Source organism: Agelaius tricolor, unplaced genomic scaffold, assembly GCF_023055355.1.
Source record: "Agelaius tricolor isolate 1412-34295 unplaced genomic scaffold, bAgeTri1.0.p SCAF_34, whole genome shotgun sequence".
Lineage (NCBI taxonomy): Eukaryota > Metazoa > Chordata > Aves > Passeriformes > Icteridae > Agelaius > Agelaius tricolor.
Window position 1 is genome coordinate 3628677 of NW_027269294.1, and position 21379 is coordinate 3650055.

Sequence of the window (21379 nt, forward strand, 5' to 3'; positions counted from 1 at the left end):
GCAAGGCAGCTGGAACTTTGATGAACATTGAGGTCCATTCCAACACAAATCATTCTATCAAACATGAATGAGAACTGTAATGGCAGTTTTTTTCCTTTTGTTCTTGTCAGACTTGATTGGGGAAGAGCGTTCCAGTGCTAAGTCAGGGTCTCCTCCGGTCGGAAATGGACTGAGGCACTGCGCGGATCAGCGGATCTACGGCAGCCAGGGAAGGGGCCCTTACAGGCACGAGAGCCCAGCACCTCAGCAGGCAAAGCTTTCTGCACATGTGCTTGGATCAAACAAAACAGAACCTTCTCCTGCAGGGGACAAACCAGTGACAAGGACTCGGAGCGATGGCGTCACTGGCTACGACACAGACACCAGCCAAGACTCCAGGGACAAAGGAAGTATGAGGAGCAGGAGCAAAGGTTGGAAACCAATGAGAGAGACACTGAATGTAGACAGCATTTTCAGTGAGACTGAGAAGAAGCAGCACAGCCCAAAGCACAAAGCAAACCTGAGCAGTAAATCTAAGCATGAAAAGGAGCGGGGCTTTAACCACTGGCCCAAGGAGAACCAAATGCAGAAGGGTTTAATGACTATATATGAAGATGAGACAAAACAGGATACAGGAAGTCGAAGTTCACTGGATTCTGAGGGAAAAGGGAATGCTGAAAAAAGCAAGGGATTTGCAGAGAGAAAAATCCATGGTGATAACTGGCAAATTCAGAGGACAGAATCTGGGTATGAAAGCAGTGACCATATCAGCAACGGCTCCGCAAATCCAGACTCCCCTGTTATTGAAGGAATCAATACAGCAGATGCCAAGAATGTGAAGGAAAGTGCTTCCTGCAGGTAATGCTAGTTCTCTTAGAGCTTGCATAGGTTGTATTTATGGAAAAATAACCTGTTCTAACGTTTGTGTGTTCTTCAAAACCAAAACCATCCAGGAGAACATGCATTGAAACTTGCTTGAAGTCAGGTATGTGGAAAGCTAAAGTGTATCTAGAAATAAGGGTGTGGGCAGTTAAATGTTCAATTTACCTTCACTCTGGTTCTCTTTGGGAGGCACTGAGCCAGTTACTGAGGCTCTGAGCCAGAACTGCTAAGCCCTGCTGAGGGGCAGGGTGTGTTCATTTGTAGTAATTGCTACACTCCTTTACTTACAAGATTTTTAGACTGTGTGTAACTTTCCATCTGCTGTGGAATAATACAGTGTCCATTTTAATCACACCTGTAACATTGGTTCAGGCCCTGACAAGGAGATGGGAGTGGCAGTAGGCGAATTTTGGGTGCTGTTACCAGTCATAGTGCAGAAATTCAGTTTTCTAGATCACCTCAGATATGTATTGAACGCTTGGTAATTGATTGACCTGTCTGAAATAAATCTTTTCTGAAAAGTGTAAAGTTACTCAAACTGGTTGGACTTGATGAGCTGAAGAGGTCCATTCCAACTTAAATTTATGTGATGCTTGAAATAGAAAGCTGGAATCCTTCCACATGCAGTTTTCAGTATTGTGTATCTCAAACTGTGTGTAGAATGCAGATACTTCTATAACCCATTCTTTTTTCAAATCTTATTTGCATCCATAAAATGGAAGAGCACAGTTGGGAGCCCAAGCCCAACTCTCTTTGATAGATCTGATTTGCTAGATCCAAGCAAACTTTCAGACATATATTTTCATGGCAACTTATTTCACAGGAAAAGAGAAAGGTCAAGGCCCTTTGATATCCTGCTGTTTGCCATTCTCCCCTTTGTCCCACCCACCAAATTGTACAAAATCCCATTATGCAAAAACCTGATGGGCTTTTATTAGTTAATGACATAATTATGTATAAAGCTACTCCAACTCATGGTTGCATTTTCAGTGTTTGACAGTTGCCTCAAACAGTGATTTTGCACAGTTGAAGCTGTCTCATTTTAAGCATGCCCAAGAGACAATGGGGCACCCAAATGTATCATTTTGTGAGAGAGAATATGATGAATTTCAAACAGTGTAGTTCATTAAGAAGCTGCTTACATCGTTGTTTAAACAACAACATCACAGAAAAGAAGAATCATACTTTATCCAAATACAACTGACTTCCTGGGACTTGGAGACATGCTTTATATGACTGGTAACTTCAACTGGCTGGCAGTACCTACTAGTTCCCTGCTAACCTCTCAGACTCTGTCTCATAAACCCCCAAAAATGCAAATCAATTACTTCAAAGTCCTTTTAGAAAGTGGAAATATTACTGGTTTTAATTCTTCATATTTCTTTCAGTATTTTTCTTGTTTTTGTGTCCTTTCAATAACAGTGTTTTTTTTTAAAAATTGAACTTTTGCCCCCATGTATCTTCTTCCCTGCCTTACTCTTGTAGAAGGTAGAAATTGGCAGAGTGTTTGTCAGCTTCTTACCTGGATTAGTAATGCATGTTTTCTGCTTATCTAAACCAGCAAGATTTACTAAATCCTCTGATAATTTTTTCCCTCTCCTTTTGGGTTTGTAGCTGTGATCTTCCAGTTCTATTCCAGTTTGAGGGGGAAAAAAATCAAATGAAAATCCCTATGAATGAGATACCAAGTGGCAATCAAAACTTAGAATAATATTTGTTACCAAAACAAAGAATAAATGAATAGCAAATTATCAAATTAGGAAAATGGACAAGATGGAATGCTGGTTAACAGGTTACACTTAAGGTATTTATACCTACAAATAAATTGGATTAGATGACCAGTGGTGTCTGTTTAACAGTTTCAATGCTGTAATCACATATATGCTTCTGTTACAGTGACCAGAACTTGCCAACCAAAAAAGCTGACAGTGTGGTACATTCAGTACCCCAGCAGAACAGAAGCTTCCATGGTAAGAACCCATATAAAAATTAAGTTTTCAAGAACTATTGTAGATATACCAGAATTTCTCTTCCCCCCAGCCCCAAACCCCACAAATCCCTAACAGAGATGACATGGTATTTTGGTTCACTCCCTGTGGTTTCCCCAGAAGCTTCTCCAGGAGATTTCTTGGTGCATACTAAGCAAGACTTTTTTTTTTAAATGTCTGGGTGGACTGTGGCACCATTTGTTTTCCTCCTAGATATGAAGCAGTATCAGGAAGAAACACTTGTAATGAGGAAGTCTACTTCCTTTTACATACTAATATGTCTGCTAGGGTTTTATAAAGCTGATAAATGCTTTGGCATATAAATATTATAGGTCAGCCTGAGGCCAGCCAAAATCATTATCTGCTGCTGTTGAAACAATGGGAGGGTGCTTGTACAAAGAGGGGCAATAAATATTAGGCCAATTCCTCAGGAAACATTTGATTTTTATAGATATCATACTTCTTTTCAAATAATGTATAGTATAGTTTCTCCTAGGATTTAAAGTGGGGGTGGGGATATTGCCATGCCACTTCTACCTTCTCTTTCCTTATTCTAATTTTGTTTTTAGTGCTGAAAGAGAACGAATTTCATGTTTGCTTGTTTTGACAACCCAAAACAAAGAAACAACAAAAAAAAAAACAAACAACCCAACCAAAAATGAGTGGCATGGAATGCAAAGATCTGATTTGCATGAGATTTATTCTGCTTTAGTTCTGTACTGTACCATTTTTATCCAACACAGTTGGATAGGAAAAAGGGAAAAAACCCAGTGAAAAATACTTAAGTACTTTTTAGGCATTAAAAATGAGTGTGTTAAAGCAATGAATTGTTCTCTGGAGAGAGTACTTAAGAAGACTTAAAGCTTTCAACATGCATCCTACATTTTCTTTAAAAAAGTACAGTGATTCCATGTGATCCTCCAAGATACCATAAAGAAATTGATGATAGGATCCCACCTATTCAATTATTCTAATTCAGTAGATAATGGTTAAATAGCTTCTTATAAAAATTACATGTATTGAGCTCCATTTTGGAAAATAATACTTCTAATGCAAGTGATCAATGGACCAAAAAGAGATCTGAAGTATTGGATAATTTTACATTTATGTAAGGTTAAGAATATATTTGGACTCAGCTTTTGGGTTGTGAAAAAGTGTGTCAGGACACCTTTAGCAAGGACAACAGCAGTCATTTACAGCTATCAGTATATTACCTTGTGTAATATATCAGTTATATTACCTTGTGTTCCCCCTCTGAATATGATGGGTGAGACATGGATTGGTAGGTAAATACCAGACAGACTCCCAGAAAATAGGACTTTAAAAAACAAATGCTTAGTCCTTTCTGAGAGAGGAATGGAATGTAAGAAATCTTTGTTAGGCTCTCATGGCAACTCCAAAAAAAATATGTCTGAGTGGTTTTCTTGTGTGGAAAACTTCTTATGGAAATAATGTTGGACTTGTAATTATGCCCACCGTTTGTATAATTGTGCTTTACCAGCTCCTTGTTTTTTACTGGAGCTCAATGAGGTTACTGTTCAGCACTTGTGGAATTCTGTCCCTGACTTAACCAAAATAAACTTATTGTCAGAACATTATAAAGATGGAAACACTGGATCACATGGTGGTTGGGAGAGCAAGTGGCTGCTCCTTACAGGGGCAGTAAGCAGTGGATAACTGTAGTACTGAAACAAAGGTCCCATAAAGCCAATCCCTAAATCGTGTGGTCAGATTTTGGCAGGAAAATGTAAATATTGAGTAAGCAGATGTAGTATCCATTATTTATATTAATCACTTTGTGTTTATAAAGTTTGAACTCAGTGAGCTGAGGAGGAAAAATTTTTTTGAGTATGAAAAACCTGAGACATGAGCAGCGTGAGAGCAAAATTTTCAGCCTCATGTTCTGCAAGTTAAAGAAAGATAACTAATTTTGATGGTTTTCCCATTGTTTTTTAATGGTTTTCCCATTGTTCAGTTCAATAGCATGTGCCAACTCAAACTGAAATCTAGAATCATTCTGAAGATCTGGTTAGTGTGTAAGAAGAAGCCAAATTGCCTTTGCTTATGTGTCACTTCAGAAAACCCCACAAACCAACCACAACTCAAGAAGACAGCTCATAGGCTTAGGAAAACTGAACATTTATAGTAATAATGTAAAACATGCAACTGCTCTTAAGGAAATCCAGTTGTTACCCTTATGGTGCAGTCAATGTACATTAATGTCAAGTTTTAAGATATGAATAAAGAATTCAAGCTTGGTAGCTAGTTTACTTACCATGAAAGAGCAACAAATAGAGGCTTTACTAGAGTGTCTTCAAATGCTAAAATAAAGATAGCTATGAAAGCAACTGAATGTTCCTCCAGAAGTAAAGTTTCTAGAATAAAAGGATTTTTTTTACTTTTTTAAAAAGATTGCTCACTGTATTTCAGAAATAATACTGCATTTTGGACAAGATATAACATACTTCCTTGACTGAGAGGCTATTATTCCACATTTCCAAAACTTCCAATAAGTTTGCCTGTTATTTGAACTGAATACAGAAAATGTCTGGCCTAAGAGAGAGGAATTTGCCCACAAATATTTGTTACAATAAGTATTCTGCTTTGTTGCTGGGTTCTTCACTGACAACTTAGGAAATCTTAAAAAAAAATTCCAGGAAGCATGCAGTTAAAACCCATAAAGAGGAAGCTGAATTTAATGTGGAGTTGAGTTTTTGTTGGAGGTTTCCATAGGGGTTTTGTGTTTATTTTCATTTGGGATTTTTCCCCCCACAGAAGCTGGACTTGGTAGATTTTTGCACATGTTCGGTCTGTGTAAATGGAGATATATTAGACAAGACCTTGCTGGTCCTATCTGTGGGCTTAGTCCTACCTGCAGAATGGATGTTCATCTCTTGAAAATCTGGATTGACTACCCAGCTGTGAAAATAGATGTCTGTAAATCTTAAAAGCAGACTGGTTTATATATCAGAACACAATTACCTTTCGTTTATTGCTCGGCTCTTAATGACCCATTGATAAGGATGCTGGGCTCCAGCTGAGCAGGGCTTGTGTGTCCCATATTTAGGTTTGCAGAGAACGTAGAGCCAAAATTCCCAATCGAGCCGGCGTCTGGTTTTAACCGTGCATGGCTGTCCTGTCAGCAGAAGGGAAAATAACACATCTATTTTTAAGTTGGCTGGAATGACGCGGGCACAGAGCACCTGGCGCTGCTGGATGTGCCCGAGGGAGCCGCTCGCTGGCCTCTGCTGCCACCTCCCGGCTCCTGCGGGAGTCGGGCTTGGAGGGAAAATCATCCCAGCCTGCAGCAGAATGCAATGTTGCTGTGCAAAATACTACCTCAGTGTTGGTTATCTCACTGCTAGGCAGCTCCGTGGCACACAGGCTGTTTTGAACTCTCAGGTTACTTACTTGTGCCTTGCATGATCTCATTCACTAAGAATATTTTCCCATAAATGTTATTTCTAAGGTTGCGGTATTGTTGATTGTGACTTTTATTTTTTCATCTCAAAACTTGAGGAAAGCCATGTGGTGGCTTTGTCTCTTGAGCTGTGTGCTGCTTTAGCCTCTACTACCTGTGTTCTTGGTCAAAGATTTCATGTCTTTAGTCTCAGGTCACCCAAACATAGGGCAGATACTGACCCTCAAACAAGTATCACAAAGAGCAACACCCAAGTTTTCACTTTAGTTCTGCTCAATTGTTGGGGTTTTGGCTCACATGTTCATGAGTCTAAAGTTCCATGGCTTTAAATATTTAGACTTAGGGAAATAACAAGTGAAATAGGTGTAGCAGTTATGAGTGTAGTCTGTACATAGCCAAAATAAGACATTGTATTAATAATAATGATAAAAATAAGAAGCCATTCCTTTAAGTGACTTCAGAGCAGGTGACTGATATGAATGGGCTAATCATGGCATTAGGAAGATTTGGAGTGTCCATCTCTAAACAAATAGACTGCTGCTTGTCACTTGCCAAGTGAGTGGGTTATGCTGTGTGGTGTTGACACGAATACTTCAATGCTTCCTTTATTTCCTGCTCACTAGGAGCTGCCTTGTCCAGAACTTGAGTATTTTCAGGGAATGATTCTTTGCCTGGGAATGAAAGGAGCTTGAGGAGTGGGAGTGCAGTAGTGCTGGCCCAGGCACTCAGTGCTGTGTGTTTGGGGCACGTGGGTGACAGTGCTCCTTGTCTGCCCAGTGTCTCTGTCAGCCCTACAGCCTGTTCTAGGGTTTGAGTTGTTAAAACCCACAAACAACAGAACAACCTCAAACACCCCCAATCTCTGCAATATTCATTCTGTTTAATTATTGTAACACATAATGACTTTTTAGAAGTCCTAGTTCTTATTTTGTCATTTAAATGACTTTGGATGTTTGAATAAACACCCTTTTAAGAAAAGCTTCCTTTGAAAATGTGCTTTTAGCCAGATTAAATATTAAAGTGATCTTGAAAATATGTCTACAGGACTTCAAAATTGTGATGATTACCTATTTTCTGGTGACAAGAAAATGCAAAGAATTTCCTCCAGATTCTAAGATCTGACCTTTTGTGCAGATTATCTTCAAAATGGTTATTTTGATTAATCCCAAATCTTGAAAGAGATTGTCCTGTTGTATTTTCTTTGTTTCTGTAATCTTCGAGGAATTACAAAGAAGGAATTGGATTTTACATCTGTTAATTGTGAAATATTTTCTTTTCTAGCCCCAGATTTGAGGAAAGACCAGATCAATTCTGAAATTAACTACAGACCTCATCCTCATGTTGGTTTCCCAACAGAATTACATTTGCAGGTGCCCAGTCCTCCAGTAAAGAGGTAACCAATACTGGCCTATTCCTCTGTAATAGTTTAAGAAATACTGATTTCTGTTATGTTACAATGATCAATATTAAGCATTGCCAAGTTAAAGCACTCAATATTTTTGACAGGCAATTCCTTTTGAATTTTGCATAATTGATGGGTCTAAACTCTGTCTTTAATTTTGATGCTGACAATGTCACCAATTGGCTTAGATGGTTTGAAACCATCTTAGCAGAAGCAGAGGGATTTAACATTTTCCTGTTTGGAATGTTATGGAACATGCAGTGATTAACCAATTTGTGGTCAGTGCAGTCACCCCATAAAGCTTTGAAAGATTGGTCTGGAAGAGGGAGAAGAGTTTGTGTTTAGAAGCTACTGCTGTATCTTGTTGTTCTTATATGAACTCTAAGTGCTCAATATCTCCGAAAAATCAAAAATGTAAATACAAATGTATCAACTTAAGGGAGCATCCAGTATTTGAAACATGGATGTATCAGAGTCACAAGGATGTTGAGAAGAGAGGAGAGGACATATTTGACTTAGTCCTGAATGTTGAAGGAATTTATCTTACCTTCTTGGGGCACATTTACATTTCAAATGAAAGAAACTCTGGAGTAATTTAATACAACTCCAACTCCAAGGGCTGTATCCTATTAAACAGATCCTAATTCTCTTGTCAGTTTGACTATTTCAGCAGTTTTACCAAGGGTGTATTTGAAAAATTCCATTATCTGAGCCTTTTCGTATGTTTTGATGGATACTCACATCCTGCATGGTTTTGTATTTTAGAGCTGAAATGCCTGAGACCAACAGGAAATTTTTCCCATCATCAGCTCTGCAGCCAGCTGTCAAAGAGATTGTGAAGTCAGAGAGCAGGAACAAAGCAAACGAGCCGAGCCCTTGCGAGTGGCCTCACGCAGAGAGATTTGAGAAGCTGAGCGTGCCCGTGTTCTGTGCAGACAGCGTGCCCCACCCCTTCCCAGACAATGCCTGCGGCAGGAAGCCCATCCACAGTGACCTTCCCCCCGCTGCCCAGCCGCAGTCCCACCACCCAAGAAGTCTGTCCCATCACACTCTGGGTCCCAAGGCAGGGCTGGTGCCCTGTGTGCCTCAGGGCCTGCAGGAAAGGCCGGCGGTGCCGCCCGCCCCTCCCAGTGAGCACATGGGGCACCTGCTCCGGAGAGCAGATCCCCTCTGGATGCCTGAAGCCGTGTACCAGAACGTTCCTCCCCCCTTACCCCCAAAGAAATACGCTCTGAGCACTTTGGCAGGGTCAGAGAATAACGCGGTAGCAGATGTAAAATCAACGGAAACGTTGCGAAATAGTCCCTTAAGGCAAACAGGTGCACCTTCAAAATCTGCAGCAGAAGCAAGTGCAGTCCCAGCTGAACAAAGGCTTAAGGAGCCCTTTCCAGGGAATGAAGTGTTTGTTCATAAACCGGATTCTCCACCTCGCTTATCAGTTAATGAGTTCTGGACCGTGTCTGAGAACATGCTGAAGAAAGGATCTCGTCACACGGGACCCAGCCCTGCCTATGCGGATGGGAACGACAACATGTCCCTAACCACTTACTTCTCAGTAGACAGCTGCATGACTGACACGTACAGGCTCAAGTACCACCAGAGACCCAAGCTCTATTTCACAGAGAGTGGAAGCTTCCACAAGGAGAAGCATTCTCCAGCAGCTGCAGTGGATCTGAATGCCACATACCCTCCCACTCTGGAGCCCAGGCACCCCACCCCTGAACAGAGGTACAAGGCAAATGCAGAAGGAATACACTGCAGTCGATAGGTTCTTCAAGAAGCCCACACCTGGATCTGACTTCAGCATTTCATGATGTCTGTAAAGGGGCACAACCTCAAATCTGTGTGTGTGTGTGATAACCAGGTACCCAGCTGGCTGTACTTGCTTAGGAGTTGTGACTGTTCAAACAAATATGCAAATAGAGGCGAAGAGAAGAGGTGCTAAACTTGTGGTTCTTGGATTTGTTACTCTAGTTGCCTTAATGCTTACCTCTGTTACTCAGCTTGTCTTCTTCAGTTTGTATCCATGTGGTCCCTTGGGCGTGCACACCTTGCAGCAGCAGGATCTGCTGGATATCACTAATTCTGTAAGAAGATGTGGTTAGCTGCAGCGTAAGAGGTGTTCCTGCAGACTGTGGTCACTGTTCTTAGACTAACAAAAGGGAGAAGCATGCTACCACAAGTAATGCAGTACATGCAGTCATAACAGAGCAGTATTTATCCTCAGAGGTAGCCGGAGGTGATGTGGTTTTTTCAAGCGATGTCTCTCGGAGTCTGTGCTTTCACAAACCTTCAAGTGTCTTTAATGCAAGTTTACCCAGAGGATTTATTTTTTATTTGAAAAGCCTTAATAATAATACTTCTTTAAAAACCATTTTGGTTTGCAAGTGTTAAATTAGACTTTCAAAGGGAATTGAAGTAAATTGCAGTAATGCTTTCCTATTAATACCTCTGCTCTGTTAGTGTACATTTTAAACATGTTTATCAGATTTTTTCCTTTAAGCTGTATACTTTAACTTATTAAATTTAACTTCCTAAGTTACAAACCAGTATAACAGAATAGGATGCTAATTTTAAATACAGAGTTATGCAACTATGAAAGATGAATTTTGTAACATTTTAGAAGTAATTCCTACTTATGTTCAGTTCTGAATTATTCTACAATTGCATGCCAAGTCAATGCTGCTATTTATTCACCTCCCCTTTACCTTCCAGGTTCATGGGGATCACACATTTGACTCTTTCTTTTTTTTCCAATTTTTTTTTTTTTTTTTACTAACATGTTTTCCCATTTGGATCAGTCCTACATTAGCAGGTCAGGCTGAATGTGCAGCCAGACTGGTGGCTAAGGGGGCATGGAAAGAAGAGGTTCCTCTTTCTCTGCTCTGTCACTCTTCTCCAGTTTTGGCAGCTCTGGAATTTACCTTGTCCTTTGTTAACCTGACTTATCTCAGTAACAAGGAGGAAGACTTATTTGGCTTTTATCTGGTTAGTTAAATCAGTGCACAGAACCATCTACTGAGTGTTGAGGCAGCATAGCAAAGCCTGGCACAAGCTAAAAAGGTAAAATTTTTCCATTATTCACATTGGAGTGTTAACTTGGGGTGCTGCTGATTACACCTAAACATCAATGCCTTTTATTATGAAAATAATAAGAAATCAGAAAAGCTTTTTTTCATGTTCATAACCTTATGTACATGTGTTTTAGTGCTTCAACCAAATCATGGCAATTGTTTAGCACAATTATCCAAGGTAAACATTTAAACAGTACTTTTGGTTATTCTGTGGCAAGGTCAGTTTTTTTTTTTTCTTTTAAGTAACACGTACCTTACAATAGAACTGGAACATTATATATATGCAACAAACCAGGTATCTCAGATTAACCTTTCTACCTTCTTGATCAAAATTTGTTGTAGCACTTGGGGAAAAAATAAATTCTAGAATTTATAGTGAAAATACTATGCATGTTTCTGTATGGCTGCTAGTAAACAGCAACTTAAACAATGATCCTTTTGTAGGAAAATAAATTGAATACAGAAGAACACTAAAAATGTAAGAACTTGGGTGATTCCTATTGTAATATTTTTAAGGGAGATTTCAGAACCTGTAAATTAAACTTTTCTAGTTCACCTAGCCATGTTACATAATATACTTAGCCAGTTAAGTACAACTGTCCTCTAATACCTGTGTAAAAACCAAGATTATTGGAATTTGTAAATAATGTATAATTTGTAAAATTATGTTTTGCAAAAAACAAAAAAAATCTTGTATTTGAAATGACAGTATTTTTATGTACGGATAGCACAGCAACAACTGTGAATGATGTTAGAAGACTTATTTTTAAACATGCATAGCAATGTTGATACTTCTGTACCACGAGCAATATGAATGCCTCTTACTGATACCAATGAACTCTGCTCCCAGTAAGCACAACTGGTAAACTCCTCTCTAAAGTAGCTGCAGTAACTTAGGTGTACTTCAGTTTCCTTGCTTAGCTTGGAGCAATCTTACCAGACAGCTTCCTCTGTGACCCATGTTTACCAGGTATTTCATGATTAAACAGACAGCTAATCAAGGCACCTTCATTTTTATATTTGCCTCTGCACTCCATGTATGTATGTAATATTTGCTAACTAATATGTGATAACTCGTTTTAACTTACCTAGGGTGCCTATTTATTTTTTTATAAATGTCCCCTCCCAGCTATAGATTTGTATAAGAGCCTAGACAATTTTTGTAACATTAAAGATATTAATGAGTCTTGTAATTAATATATTTTTCAGTCTTTAGGAATATTTACTTGTAAATATTGTTCAAAATATCAAGATAAAAATTTAAAATCTTTGTTGTCTGTTCTTTTTGTGTTTCTTGTTTAAAAAACCAAAAACAATTGGCTTTCCAGAACTAGATTTTTAACCTGACAGATAATGCTGCTAACTGATGGTTGAAAGTTTTTGTGGAGATGGTGGTCTGGTCACCTTTTCTGAACAGGAAAATTCATCTTCTCAAGTATTTGTACATAAAGCTGTTAAATAGATTAAACTTTTTAAACAGCTATGAAATGCATAAAGCCATTTTTATACCATAATCCCACAGATTTGGTGACAAGTGATTTGCAGATACACAGGCTACCTTACTATCTTTACTAGGGATAAGCAAAACTTACCTGGATCTCTGTACTTAGGAGCTCCATGTGCCTATGGAACAGCTGGAGCCCAGTGCAGCACCAGCCTGCACTTTGTTAGCTCTTATGTTTTCTGAGATATGCAAAACCTTTAATGTCAGATCTGGCTGAAGGAGAAAACTAAATTAGTGGAAAATAGCTTGAAATTTAACTTCTTAAGCTTTAATGCCTTTAAATCTCACCTGTCTCCCTTATCAAAAAAGAAATGCAGAAACATTACAGTCTTTTCCCAATAGGTTGATCCCTGGGGATTTCACCTATGATATCATGCCAGAAGGGGGATAAAAAAAGGTAGTGAATGTAGTGAGCTTGTCTTTTTAATGGCCTGATGGGAAAAACCGGAACTCGCATCCTGGTGTTTGTGAGAATGCAGTCCCAGTTCAGGGCTCCTGTGCACCCTGAGTCAAGATCTCTGGAACCACCCTGATCTCCCAGGTACCAGTAGCCACGATGAGAAATGCCAGCAGGGCACAGCATCCCTGTTCCTACAGCACAGGGCTGACACATGGAACAAACCACTGCCAGCAGCAAAACTGTCTTCACAACTGAATAAAAGAAAGAGCATCTGTCTATTTTTGCATCTCAAATCCTATTTCACCTCATTCTGGCCCATTTTCATTTACTGTGTGAGAAGACACTGAACCACTCAGTATTCCAAGTCTCTGCAGTCCAGTTATTTTGTTTTATGTACTCCTGGAAAAAAAATAACCACCAAGCATGGATTGTACTGCTCAGAATTGGAAATTAGTATTCCCAAGGGAAAAATGCTAAAGAAAACCAAATCCCCTTCATCCATTGCATGAAAACTGTCATCCCCCAAATGTGCCCTGGCAAAAAGTTCACTCCATGGGCTCAGCTTCTGTTTCTTTCTCCGAAGACTACAAAAGACTCCTCCCTTTAACACAAGTTTCACAGTCTCCCTCTAGTGAGACAGAGGAAATTGATGTTGAAACCTTTTAATTACTTGTCACTGTCTACCTCTACCATCCATGGGCGGGGAGGAGGAGGGATCTTTATGTGTCATCTGCCAGTGACTCAAGGCTGCTTTTGCAAGCTCCTCCTTCCCAGTTTCTAGGAAGGCAAGCAGAACCTGATTTATCTTAATCAGAAAGTTGAGGACAAGACACTGCTGCTGGGTTAAACACTGACATGTTTATATATGTAAATATTTATACCTATAAACACTGAGCCTCAGAGGGCTCAGTAACTGCTGAAGGTAAAGAAAGAAAAAACAGAGAGATGTATTATAGAAAACCAACCAGCATCAACCCATCAGGATTAATTTTTGGAAGCAGAACAGCTGGCCAAGCTTCATCTGTTGAGGGAACGGGTTGGAGCTACAACTTGAGTGTACAGAAGAGCTGGGTTTTATTCTCAGCCACTCTGCAGGGTGTCCTTTCAGTGGATTTTATTCACACAGTGCACGCTTCCATGTCTGCCCAACAAACCTTTAGGCACCATTCACAAAGAACAGTCAGTCTGTCGTACGGGATCTCTAAGGCACAGCTCAGGACACACAAGCAAAACCCAACAGTAACACTTGTGATACACCAGATCCATCACGGTACAGTACAGAAATGTGCCTCCTCCACCCACGCTCAAGTGGAGCCGTGTTCCCGGTTGCTTATCCCGCACAAATGGTCCTCCTCTTCCACCGCCGGTGTTCATAAAGTGCGAAATAGGCGAGAATTCCTTCGGTGGCAATGGCCCTACAGGGAACAAGAAAGGTCTGGTTATGTTCGCAGCGCTGCACAGCCTTTCAGAACACACTGACATCAGGAGCATCAATTACACCTCCTGAACAAAGAGCGGATAATAAATCTCGCAAACAAATAAACAAAGCTGGGGGTGGTTTGGAATCAGTTTCCAGCTTCCTGAGACGCATTTGTGCTCCTTCGGAGGCGGGGCTGTGGGAATGCCGAGGCTGCTCCCAGGGGTCCGCTCCTGAAGCGAACCCTTTCCTCCAGGGGGCACAGCCCGTCGTTGCTTACCGACCGACAGACCGACCGCCAGACCGACCGACCGCCCCCGAACGCCGCTCCTCACCTGGGCCGCGCCCTCAGGGCAGCAGGTAGATAAGCAGGAAAAGCGCCAGGTCGAAGAGGATGAAGAGCCAAAGGTCCAGCCAGTAGGACTGTCCCGATAGGGACGGTGACATCACCCGCCCACCATCGCCGGGCTCCCGCTCCTGCCGTTCCGGTTCCCGCGGCCGCCGCCGCGCCGCCGCCTCCATCTCCTCGGCTGAAGGGGGATGCAGGGCCGCGGCCCCACCGCGCAGGCGCCAGCGGCTCTTCCGGGTGTGGCGCCAATGGGAACGGAGCGCACGTACCACGGCCACGCCCCCGGGGTCACGTGCGGCGGCCCCGCCCCTCCCGCCTCAGCCAAAGCCCCGCCCCTCCCGCCTCAGGCACCGCCCAGCCCCTCCCGCCTCAGGCACAGCTACGCCATTCCCGCTTCAGGCACCGCCTCTATCCTCCCGCCTCAGGCAAGGTTCCACCATTCCCGCCTCAGGAAAGCCCGCAATCCCCGCCTCAGGCACAGCTACGCCATTCCCGCCTCAGGAAAGCCCGCAAACCCGCCTGAGGCACCGTCTCGTCCCTCCCGCCTCAGCCAAAGCCCCGCCCCTCCCGCCTCAGGCACCGCCCCGCCATTCCCGCCTCAGGAAAGCCCCGCAATCCACGCTTCAGGCACAACTCCGCCATTCCCCCCTCACGCACCGCCTCCCCGTTCCCGCCTCGGCCAAAGCCCCGCAATCCGCGCCTCAGGCAGAGCCCCGCCCCTGCCGCCTCAGGCACTGCCTTGTAGGGTGGGCTCTTGAGGTAAAAACGCTGGGCGCGGAGAGTATTTCTGCTTGTCCCTCTGTTTTTGGGATTAGCGGTGCTTGTTGTGGATTCCCCAGTGCTGGTGGCTGACATTGCTTCCTGGGCGCTGCTGGCTGCCGCTCCCTGCCAGGTGAGATGCGGACACTGGGGAAGAGCAGGCGGTCAGTCCTGTCACGCCGAGTTGGTCTTGTCCTGCCACCTGTGCCGGGGCTTGTGTGGAAATAAAAATTGACCAACTCGTCCCGATGCGGTTTCATGGAGGGCAGATGATGCTCTGAGAAAAACTAGAAGACCTTTTGGCAATCCTGTTGTGAAGAAGTTTAGGAAAATTAAAATTGTTTTAAGATAACACTCCTCTCCTTAAGGTTAGTCGGAGCTTGTGCACGGAACGAACGTGGAAAAGTTCATGTAGATAGTGTATTCTGTTGTGCTTTATGTGCACAACACCCAGCTGCAGGAGTAAATAAAAATAAACCAAGTGGCACAACCTGATGCCACACTCACACCTGGGATGTGCCACCCTCAGCCCTTCCCGTGCACTCCGTATTGAAATCAGGGCTATCATTTTTGTGTCCAGAAGACTGACCAGAGACCCAGGAGTGTGTGAAACAAAACCTTTCTCTTGGTAGCTATTACCCCCTTTTAGCCTCAATATTAGGAGATATTAAGAGATTTTATTAAGAGATAAGGCAGATTGCAAGCAGGTGCTTCTGCACAGAGCTTACTTTTTTTAAGCAAGCACTTAAGGGTAGCAGTTTTCCTTTATAAGTTCTGTCAGTAGAAATAAGGATGGATTTGTCTTTATATAGCAAGTATTGGTTAAGCATGTGTAGTAGATGAAGTATGTTAGAGATTTGGGGCAAAACAATGACAGTACTTCCCTTTTAAGCCTCGTCCCCATCTCTACTATCTCATATTTTTTTCGATTTTCCCATAATTTTGTGCAATATTAAATACACAGAGAAACTGTTTCTCAGTATAAATGCCTTTGCAAGGAAACTAAGTTTCCATTTGAGAGCTTGTGCAAAAAATACTGAAGTTCTGCTTATGCAAAACAGTTTCTGCAGCCTTTGTGACGCTTCAGCAGGACTTGGTACAAAAGACATTTTAAAAAGCGTTCGGTACTGGGAGTTTGTTCATTCGAGGCAAAACAGGAACATAAAGAACTAGCCCACGTTTTCAGCACAGGTAACTGCTGCTAGGGAGGTGTTGTGAGGGGATGGAATGGGAAAGGAAACCACGCAGAGGATGTGTAGAAAATGGTCTTTTATTGTTCCTTCATTGTGGTGCAGTTCTGTGTGAAGTGCTTAGCCCCTTTTGAAGAATCTCTTGGACTCAACTCCTTCGTATAGGTAGGTCTGTTAAAAAATCAGGAAGGAGAAATCAGTAGCTGGAATTGCAAAGTTTCATTTCCCAGATAAGGTTCAGAGAGTTTTAAATTCTTTATAGGCAACTGAGAATTTTAACTATAGATAAATGAAGTTATTTGGCTTGAAGAAAATATTTTCTACGTTTAGAAAAGCTTTAAAAACTTTTTCTGCTGATTCTATCGCAAACCTGTGTGTGAATGACTTCTTAACTCACCTGGACGAGTTCATCACCCACGATTTCTCTGGTTGCTTTAAGCACTTTTCCATTGTCTTTTCTGGTAAATGTGGCCACAAGTTTATTTCCTTCCAGGGTCCAAGCACCCTGTGATGGGAAAAAACCCCAAATGTTTTGCAACAGTTATGACACTGATTTGGTTTAAAGGCTGAAGAATGCTTAAAAGTGAAAAAAGATTAAAACAGTGTAATGATGCTTTCTAGAAAGGCTGCAAAAATGAAATTTTAATAAAACAATTGGCTTATTTAAATGCATAATAGCCAACCTAGGTGTTTTTTTACTGGTCAATTCACCTTATTTTAAATAATTATATCAACCAAGATTTGTAATTTCTTACAAATACCCACTCTGCACTCTATGAGGTGAACTTGAGTATTAGAAGGAGTAAAATTGCACATCACCTGGATTTCATCTTGTAAAAATTGCTACTTGCTCTGCTTTTTGGGCTCTCTGGAACCCTGAGATCCATGGTGCAGTCTTGAACCTTTAACAGTAAAGACTCCCTTATGCTTTGGTGTATAAGCTGCAAGCATTCCTGAACAGTCAGGTGCAGGAAAATTTCATGTAATTCAGAAGGAGAATTTAAATTAAAAACTAGGAAGACAAATTGTTCCTTTTGAAACTGCACGTTATAAAGTCATTCTCACATAGTAAGTATTGAACTATCTAGGAAGACTCTTACAGTAAGTTCAGTCCCATCAGCCAGGCTGTACTCAAAGCTGACTCCCAGAGTAAATTCAATATCTATGGTTCGGAAGTTGCTGGCTTCTTTGACATTAAATTTGTCCCCATTTTGCTGGATGGTGATCTTCAGATTGTCATGGGCTCCCAGCTTTCTTTTCATCATGCCAATACCTAAAAAAATTAGTTAACATGAATCAGAAAAAAATCCCCCAAACCTCTGGAGCATCATATTTGTCTTTTTTTAATCAATTTTATGTGGCCAAGTGAGTTTATTGCAGCGTTCTGACCCAAATATTTGTCCTTCAGTTTTCATCGAGGCCATGTTCACTAGCACACACGTAATACAAAGAAATCACTGTCTTAACTGGAGTAGTTAGATTTATGTCCATATAATGCACACTCTGTACAAACTTCAAGTAAATATTAGGATGTTAGAATTACTTGAATCAAGTGTTTCTCTGAAATTGAAGAATTATGATTTCCTCCCTGTTGAATGTTTAAATTGGTTTGATGTTGTCAAAATAATAGTCCAGCTATAGAATTAGATTTAAAGTTTATCCATTCAAGTTGTCTGAGCCTTTTCCTCAAATCTAGACTTAGAGATTTTTTTTTTCTGCTGAAATAAATTTGGAATTGCTCAAGATTAATGCAGTGTAATTAAAACCAGAACATTTCCCAGCATCTTCCCCCCCAGCTCAGGATATTTTGCAAATAAATGCAGGGGCAGAGCAGGCACGAGTGAAAGGACAGGATGGCCCGAGGGTAGTTGTCAGGCAGTCCGGGTTTGTATTCAGCTGGGTGATGTTTTTCCTGCAGAAGGGATTGGGAAGCTGAGCCTTACCCATGGCCTCCATGAACTTCTCGTAGTTCTCATTTCTGTCAACTTTCCAAGTGCCGTCGAACGCCATGGCTGTGCCTGCAGGAGGGCTGCTCTGCACGCCCGAGGCTTTGCGCAGGGAATTTATCCTCTGCCTTATCTTGGGGGCAATTGACTCCATGACGAGGCTGAGTAAAGCTCAGCTGATACTCTGACCTCTCCAAGGAGAGCTTTCCTGGTGTTTAATCACATTCCCAGTCCTGACCCCGCTGCTTGCTGAATGTCTCTTATGGCCTCCAGATTATGACAGAATCTTTATTGCTCATCTCAATTAAGAATTGCTAATCCATTCATTCTGTCCACAATGTGGGATAAAAATCAGGTGTCTAGTGGAAGTAATAATTAAACTAACAGCATTGCTTGACATTTTTTATGTCAGTTGCATCTGTGAGCTTGTGGGAGAGTCTTCAGGCAACTGGAGGTGATATTATTTACCCAACAAAACAAACACAAGTCTCTATTTTGTCCATTATAATTTGTTTGGGGCCTGTTTTGCTCAGCACAACAGGCATGGGGTAGAGGATTTTCTGAATGTCTGCAGGTTGTTTCAGAAAACAACCTGCTGCCTGTCCTAACACTGAGCTGTGAAAATTGGGATGGTAGTCTCTATTCATGTCACCACTTCTGCATCTGCAAATTTTCTTCATTTTAACACATTCAGTGAGGAAACCAGCCAGATGGAAGGTGTTCAGGCTGTGTACTCCTAAGGGTGATGAGGGAGCTACCTCACAATGTGCATTTCACAACATCATTCAGGTCTTTGTGTAGTTTTCCCATGGAGGTTTTTTCCCACCATTTCATGCAGTTTTTGATCACCTGAATTACTCAAAAAAATGCTTTAGCTGATGCCCTGTGCTGTGCCAATAATGCTTGCCCATCTGCCAGCTCAGAAAATGGCCAGACTTTATTCTGAGAATCAGATGATGTGTTTTTATTGCACTGGTGTGTATATTGACCTTTGTAGTTATCACTGGCAGTCTTACCTGAACTGTGTAGTGTCTATACATAAACACCCAGGGCTGAGTTATCGTTCATCCCAGCTGTTACATAACAAAACTGGCAACTCTCTTTACAGGCTTTGCAGAAAGGTTCCTTCTGGCAGTGGTTGTAGTGCACCGTCTGCTGTATTTAGTCCAAAATCCAGGTCTAAAATAATGTGAGTTGCTCAATATGACAAAATATGGCTTTGGTTTTAGAATCATACAATCTACACGTCATTTAGTGTTCTTTTGTCCTTCTATAGTAGCTGGTTTTCCTTCTAAAATTACAATTAAAATTGGTTTTGTAGATTTTCTTAGTTGGAACATTCCACAACATTTTTCCTTTTTCTGTCTCCCTCTACCCTGTGTGGTTTTCAGAACTACAGCATTTTCTTTGATGGTGCATTGAAATCTTGTTTTCTAGTATTGCTGTTCTCATGACAGTTTTGAAAGCTGAGGGTGTGTTCTTGGCTTTGTGGCTTTCTCCAACGTGCCAGCTGCAGAACATTGCAAATGGACAAACTTAGTAACTTTGAAGTTTGATCTGTAGATGAGGTGAATGGCAAGAAATTATTAACTTATATGGTTATGCCAACCTCATGCTGCCAATCTGTGATCATTGTAGCAAGGTGCATTGTGATGGCAGTGCAGTTCCAAAGATCAGGGTGATAAAAAGCCTTTTGCAGTGGGTTGTATTCATCTCCCCTGTTTATTGTTTTGTGGCTCGGATTCAAGTTGTTCTGACTAAAATTAGCCAGACCAGTAGAACTGTTGGGTTGGTTAAGGCTTGGTGCCAGCATAAACATGATGTACTCATGAAAATACTGATTTCTAGAATAAGAGACTAATCCCTGATAAAACCATGCAGATTGTGCAGTACTTATGAGTGTTTTCTACTGAATGATTCTTCATGATGTCTTGCAAAGATGGATCCCTTACTGGGAAGTTTCACTAAGCATTTCAGCCACAATACTCAATTCTATATCAATGTGGTAAATAGACAATTGTATGCCAGTAAAGCCAATTTAAGCCTAACAGTGGGTGGCCTAGCAACCAGGAGCTTGATGGAGCCTAACACCATGTCTTGGATAAATAATTTCAAAGTACATGTTGCAGTTGGGTGTTGCATTGCAGCAGGATTAGATCCTGCTTGAGCTAGATGTTGTCCTGCTCCAGCTGCCTGTTTGCTGAATTTCTGCTTTTGTTTTGGTTTGAGGAGAATCTCCTGGATGCTGCTACTGTGAAATCTGTTCAGCAAGAGAATTCAGTATTTGAGGATTGCTTAGAAATTTCTAGTGAGTATAGATCCATTTGTGTGATTAGTTAGTAGTGGGCTGTGGGTTTTAAAGCTTGCTCTTAACTGTCTGTATCCACTGCTTTCTGATTCCTGTGTAGTGGCTCTGATCCATAAAGTGCTGCATTTTTGAGAGTTTTTTTATTGGAGAGAACTGAAGTGCAGGAGTTAATAACATCCAGGTTGAAAAAATCTGGAAGCAAAATTTAGGATTAAAAGAGCAACAACCCTGGTATTTACTTTGTCAGTTTCTGTATGCTAAAATGAATCCTAGGATTACACAGAATCATGGAATCCGGCCTTGTTTCAGTGAAAAAGGGCGACAGTGAACACCTGCCAAGAAAAGTAAGTGTGCTTTTCCAGAAAAGGTGAAACGGATCTCTGAGTATTGGTGCCATTTGACACTTGCCACCCAGAGACTGATATGCCAGTTGCCCTGTGGGGCTTTTTGTCTGGCTTTTCTAAGGGTGTTTAAATTTATATCTGAATATTCCTGTATTCCCCAATTTCTTTTTTTTAGAATATGAAATGTGATCATAGAGTGGGGTCAAGTTATAGACCAGTGAGCTAAGAATGTACAGTATTGAAAGTCTGCATCAGTCATTTCAGTTTCTCCCAAATCTGAGCTGCACTTTTAGCTTATTTCAACATAACTTTTTTACTTACTGTGAACTTTTTCTCTTAGTTATAATCTAGCTTCCAACCCCACAAAAGTTTTTTGTGATTATCTGGATTAGTGGCTTGAATCTAATTTAGTCTGT

General features: G+C 41.3%; 2 protein-coding genes and 1 long non-coding RNA gene across 4 annotated transcripts in view; 1 reads left to right on the forward strand and 2 right to left on the reverse strand.

The window, feature by feature from the left end:
* USP53 (ubiquitin specific peptidase 53) overlaps positions 1–12016 on the forward strand; it is a 28843-nt gene extending 16827 nt beyond the window's left edge. For both annotated transcript variants that reach the window (XM_071452298.1, XM_071452299.1), the window contains exons 13-16: positions 111–837; positions 2758–2831; positions 7552–7663; positions 8438–12016. In XM_071452298.1, the coding sequence (XP_071308399.1) occupies positions 111–837; positions 2758–2831; positions 7552–7663; positions 8438–9440 (1916 nt within the window). In that variant the 3' untranslated portion in view covers positions 9441–12016. The remainder of the gene's footprint in view (positions 1–110; positions 838–2757; positions 2832–7551; positions 7664–8437) is intronic.
* A 1473-nt stretch (positions 12017–13489) lies between these two features.
* LOC139602438 (uncharacterized) lies at positions 13490–14784 on the reverse strand. Its single transcript, XR_011683206.1, has 2 exons — positions 14403–14784; positions 13490–14065 (listed from the first exon to the last, which is right to left on the reverse strand). It is a non-coding gene; the product is annotated as an uncharacterized lncRNA (long non-coding RNA).
* A 1664-nt stretch (positions 14785–16448) lies between these two features.
* FABP2 (fatty acid binding protein 2) lies at positions 16449–18375 on the reverse strand. Its single transcript, XM_071452489.1, has 4 exons — positions 18309–18375; positions 17466–17638; positions 16763–16870; positions 16449–16536 (listed from the first exon to the last, which is right to left on the reverse strand). The coding sequence occupies exons 1-4, from the start codon at positions 18373–18375 to the stop codon at positions 16486–16488; spliced, it is 399 nt and encodes a 132-aa protein (XP_071308590.1). The 3' UTR covers positions 16449–16485.
* Positions 18376–21379: the final 3004 nt, after the last annotated feature.